At 45.9% G+C, this 5,585-nt stretch overlaps 1 protein-coding gene across 1 annotated transcript; it reads right to left on the reverse strand.

Moving 5' to 3' along the window:
* Window positions 1–1,329: 1,329 nt before the first annotated feature.
* On the reverse strand, window positions 1,330–4,561 carry spry1 (sprouty homolog 1, antagonist of FGF signaling; the record flags this gene model as incomplete). The annotated part of the gene is made up of 2 exons (XM_084456467.1): window positions 4,186–4,561; window positions 1,330–2,449 (listed from the first exon to the last, which is right to left on the reverse strand). Exon 2 carries the CDS (start codon window positions 2,392–2,394, stop codon window positions 1,330–1,332), a length of 1,065 nt encoding a protein of 354 aa, XP_084312593.1. The 5' UTR covers window positions 2,395–2,449; window positions 4,186–4,561.
* Window positions 4,562–5,585: the final 1,024 nt, after the last annotated feature.

Raw genomic sequence — 5,585 nt, forward strand, 5'->3', positions numbered from 1 at the left:
GGGCATTATGTTTTGAAGTAGAACCACTTCCTGCCAGTATTACTCAAAAACACAAGTAGATGTTATTAGTTTCAGGGCTAACCCATGTCAATGACCTGTATTGTTTGGTTTCAAGGTTATCGGAGAGAATTATGGCAAAGAGAATGTAAATATTCCTGTTTAGCAACAAGCTGTTCTAACTGACTTCCAAGGTTCCTATTCTAGCATGAATTCCAAACCCAAAATGTACTAAATGAGAAAACAGCGACTTTCTGTTCACCAATTTAGCCAGGTTAACTGGATGCACCATTCTCTTCAATTCAATCATCAACAAGAATTTGTTAAGAGTGAAAGCTCAGCTGTGCAAACCAGACTGAGTCTCCATAGGGTCACTGAAAGAAGGAAAAATCAAGACACAAGACGTAACATTTTTCATTAATTAATATATTTTCTGCATTAAAGTTAACATAGTTTTTCTTTTGTGCCACCCTTTAATTTTTCAGTAAGTATTGATATTTTGTTATATTCAGACATGAGTAAATTTAAGACTGTCTTTTGCAATAAATATCATAAAATAATAGAGCTTCACATAATAAATATTTTTTACAACAAAAAATGTTTTAACAGACATTTTTCTTTTAAAAAATAGCGAGAATTCCTCTTATGGATTTGAGCATACAATTTACAAAAATGATAAAAGGGGGAAATGCCACAGAATTTGTGAATGTTGACAGGAAAGAAGAGAAACATCCATCTGAAATACTATGAGATGGATGCGCTTTCCTTTACGCAACTTGAGCATATTAGGAACCCAGCTCACCACAGTCTAAATGTGGCAGCAGTTAGATTATTCAAACACTCCTGTTTGCTATGCATACGTGGTAACAGCTACATATTGCCTAGCTAGATAGTCCTTCACAGATTTGGTAAGTGGCTGTTCTCACTTGAAGCTGACTGCAGCAGGGAAACTCTGCCTAGCTAACAGAAGAAATTCTTTCATAAATGAGTGTTAATGCGTAGCTGAAGAGAGACACAAAGAAACAGTTAAGGCAAACACTGGTCTGTAAAAACATGGTCCTGTTGCAAAAAAGGAGAACAAAAATAAAGAATTGAGTGGTTTTCATTACTCCATAGCTTTACTCTTCGCAGGACTGCTCAGTGGAGAAGGAGAGGCTGGTGGTGGGAGGTGCTTCAAATGTTTGATAAACATCTATGACTATTATTATCAGCATAATCATAGTCAGATCCACACAGGTGTGGGGGGACTCAATGCCCCCCCCCCCCCCCCTCCTCCCCCGTCCCACTCCCACACACACACACACACACACACACATCCAAACACACTAGGGATCAGGAAGGCTTCTCCAGGGCCTGTGGGGACCAGCTCTCCAGTTTGCAGTAGACAGTGTTGGAGTTCTTGCAGCGGCAGCCGGGCCTGGTGACCCGGTCGTAGCAGCTCTGGCACGCCCGCAGGCAGCCCTTGACGGGCGGATAGCACAGCAAACAGGGGAAGAGTACCGACATTAATCCCATGCAGAGGAAGCGCGAGCAGCAGTGGGAGCGCGAGAGAGAGCAGGGGTGGTCCGCGCACGAGTCGCCCTCGTCGTCGTTGGAGCAGTGGTAGAAGATGCCCTTGACCAGGCACATGCAGGTGCCGTGCTCCAGCGCGCTCTCCGCCGAGCACAGGCAATGGCCGTCGCACGCCAGGTACGAGGGCAGGCTCCGGGGCGCCGTGCAGTCGCCGCACTTGCACTTCCCGCAACGTTCGCAGATGAACTGGTGGCCCGCCGCCGCCCCTGCCGCATCCAACAAGTCTGACTTCCCCTTCGCAGGGGGCTTGAGAGGGACCTCCAGCTGGGGCTGCGAGCCCGGCTGGGCTAGGAGAGCCTTGGGCTTGGGCTGAGTCCGAAGGGGCCTGTCTGCCCAGTGGTGGTGGTGGTTGAGAGCTAGACCAGGCCTGGAAGGGGGTGAGCGCGCCAGGAGTCCCTGCTCAGAGGAGGCACTGCTGTTACTCCCCGAGCTGGCCGCGCTGCCCGTACTGGTGGAGCGGCTGAGCCCCGGGGCCCGCGAGCCTCCGTGCTGCGGCCCCCCGCCCAGCACCACCACGCCACTGTGATGGAGGAGGCCGGACGGCCGGTGCTCATAGTTGTTGTTGTTCACGTTGACGAGGATGACCTCGTGAGTCCTCTCCTGCTTCTCGGGCCTGGGCGCCATGCGGGGCGCCGGGGGCCTGCGGACCACCGACGGCCCCTCCGTGTACTCGTTGCTGGAGCGGATGGCCTTGATTTGGTCCAGGGAGAGGATGGCGGCATGCTGGAGCTCCTGCTCGTAATCCGACCGCTGCCGGCTCTCCGGGGCAGGCTGCTGGATCACCACTAATGAACCGCTAGGGCCATGTTGACTTTGGAGCTCCATCTGGGGGGATCACCACTTCCGACATTCACCGTGGACTTGGCATGCATCGGAAAACCTGCCAGGGGGAGGCCAGGGAGAGACAGAGGGCACCATCAGAACAAGTTTGAAGGGGTGTAGTTTGGCAATGTGGAAGGTTATGGGCTTTTATAATAGTTCCAAGACATTTTAGATGCAACTTTAATATACCAAAACAAACAAACACAATCTAACTCCAGGATGAACTGATAACTCTGATCCCCAATATGTTGACATATTGTGAGTTAATGATTACACCCAATAGAGAAGGGCAGGAGTCCATATAATAGACGAAAAAAATGCTCTGACTGCAAGAGGATCTGGACAGTAGCAAAATAGCCTAAATGTTGTGTTCCCAGAGTGTAGCCAGCACATGAATTGTGCATTTGTTATATATTTGGAAAGCCTTTAGTCTTCTTCAGTTCTTGAATTAAAATACACTCATGTAGAGACTTGCCTACTGCTTTGTTTTATATCAACATCAGCCTCACAATATGGCACATTTGAACCCTTGCGGAGAGGCAACCGGGGAAAAAAGTTGACTAGTAACGAGACTTTTTGTACCTTCCTCAATACGCACACATCCAAACTTCAGTACAAATACTTCCCGTCCTCATTTCCATCTCTATGACTAGTTAACATTTAAATGCGCCACGGCGAGGGAACGAGGACACGATCCAAGAAGCCTCACTTGGTATTCTATTACGACACCAAAAGCGATTTCAAAGAAATGTATTGAGAATAGGGTAAAAAGCTAAGGTCATGATTAAAAAAAACACAATATTATTACATAGCCTATATGTAGGCTATAGTGCTCTAACAGAATACCCCCAAAATTCAAGGCACATTTGACAACATGTTTTGATTTTTGAAGCTATAGGCCACGGCATGTCCCCTTACCGTTCAGGCTAGAAACAAATGTGTGAATTGTGTCTGCGCGCGTTGAAGCTCTCTCTAACATAAATGCAAACATATTACACTATTACGTAAATAATTGGCATTCGTTTTCACATGATAACTGTCTGCACCACGAGGAATATGCATAATGTGAGTTACAATCTGCTTTAAATAGCCCCCTGTAATTAATTTGTTTGAAAAGAAACGAAAGCCTGGCTATAGGTCGCACTGGGGCCACAAACTATGTTTATCCCCTGTACATAAAATTGAGTATTTATTGCGTGTCAAGAGGACGTAAACACGCGTTTTTCGGTAATATAGGCCTCGCTTTTCACACATTCTGAAGACCATTCGCCCTTAAAGATTTAGAAAACCTGGTCCGTGTGATAGAAACCACACAGTGGGCTAAGATATCAATCGAAAGATCTGAGGTCGGATGAATCGAATTAGGGAAGGGAGGAGGGGGGACTTATGAATGAAAACAACCTCCGTGGGGGAGGGGTGCTGGTTAGTTGCGCCTGGGAGCTGTCCTCTGACTATCGAACCCTACTGGTTCCATTCGAGGCACGGATAGACTACCCTGGAAGGGCAGACCGAGGGAGAGGACGCAAACATCATAGGATGATGCCAACTAGCGATATATAGCATGTCAGCACCAGATGCGTGTTCACAAGGCCATATATCTGGACACAAAGTAACGAGTCTATTCCGTGCAAATCTGTAGAAATACAATTTACATCCCCGGAGTTTTGAACCTGTGCGCATTTACCAATCAAATACATACAACTGCTTAATACGTTTATTCTAATCAAGTTGATAGGCTATTAAAAAAGTGTTACCAAAGCAGAGATTTTCAGAACATTGAGGGGAAATACGCACCTAAATGCAACCATCCATAACGTCGAATCCATCAACTAATCAGCTAAACCAACTCCATCCAAGAAAATTGTCCAAAGCGAATTTAGAAGCCTATAATGTTCATAACGGTTGTTAATCCAAAAATCGGATGCTCTTTCTCCTTTTCGTTATTCCTTTAAAAAAGTGCGCATCTAGGCACCAATTTGTGGCAGAAATTGTATATCCAGGAGAGATGCTTGATAGAAAAGACACCCAGTGAGAGACGCGTAGCCTATAGAGGCCGATCTGTAGTCAGAAACCAAGTTTAGTCCGGTAGCGGAGTAGCGATTGCGTTTAAAATGCCTCTTTAGATTATTTATGCATAATAATTCAGACAAATACTGATATATCCAAGAGTTTCCAGTTTGCGTGTATTTGTGGAAAGATGCAAAAGTTCTTTTTTGTTATAGCAAACGCTCAAAGGCAAGCCCTTCCCGCGGACGCGCTCTCTCCAAACCTGCAGGACTGTCTAACACTGAATGAATGAGAATGTAGGGCTCAGTGTTTGCTCGACAAGCCAACTCCCATTGGCCATTCACTCCACTGAAAAAGGATACATCGCATCCGCTCTTAATTCATTGGACAGATGTGGAAGGCCGGGCGATAGAGATGTGCGCAGTGCTTAAGGTGGAACGCTTTCCAACAGCCCAGAAGAGGACAAAATAATTTCCGTTCTTGTGGTTAATAAACAAACTTCATCCCATGCTACTCCAGACAGGATTTTGAAGTAGGCAAAGGATTGTTCTGTTACCACTTGTGCAATAGGCCTAGTCATTATTCCCCCTATGCGCCCATATGCAGCTTTAAATTCGGACACAACTTGTTAGCCTACTTGTAATGTGTATTGTAAAATCAATTTGAATACTGATGAAATACTAAATCGTGCGTTATCTTGACCGAAACAGTCTGTGTTTTTACCGTGCGCATTTTCGCCTACTTTAGGACCACCTTAAGAGTGTGGCCCCCCCGAGCGAGGAGCGCGTCCCCTCCCCTCCTCCTCTGTTCCTCACTGTCTGCTTTGATTGGTGTCGCGGATGCGCTACATCCGGATCCATGAGAAAAGGAAGTTCAATACAAAGTCAATTTATCCCTTTCAAATGGAAAAATCAATAGATGAATGACCTCAATGCCGTGTCGGGTCAGCAAATTCCTTCAAACTACCACAGTTAACAGGCTGAAAATAAAACCGGTCGGCTATAGCTGTGTTTAGCCTATACACAGAAAGGGCAGTTTAGTATAGCCTATACACAGAAAGGGCAGTTTAGTATAGCCTATACACAGAAAGGGCAGTTTAGTATAGCCTATACACAGAAAGGGCAGTTTAGTATAGCCTATACACAGAAAGGGCAGTTTAGTATAGCCTATACACAGAAATGGCAGTT

This window comes from Borostomias antarcticus (assembly GCF_949987555.1).
Source record: "Borostomias antarcticus genome assembly, chromosome: 22".
Classification (NCBI taxonomy): Eukaryota; Metazoa; Chordata; class Actinopteri; order Stomiiformes; family Stomiidae; genus Borostomias; species Borostomias antarcticus.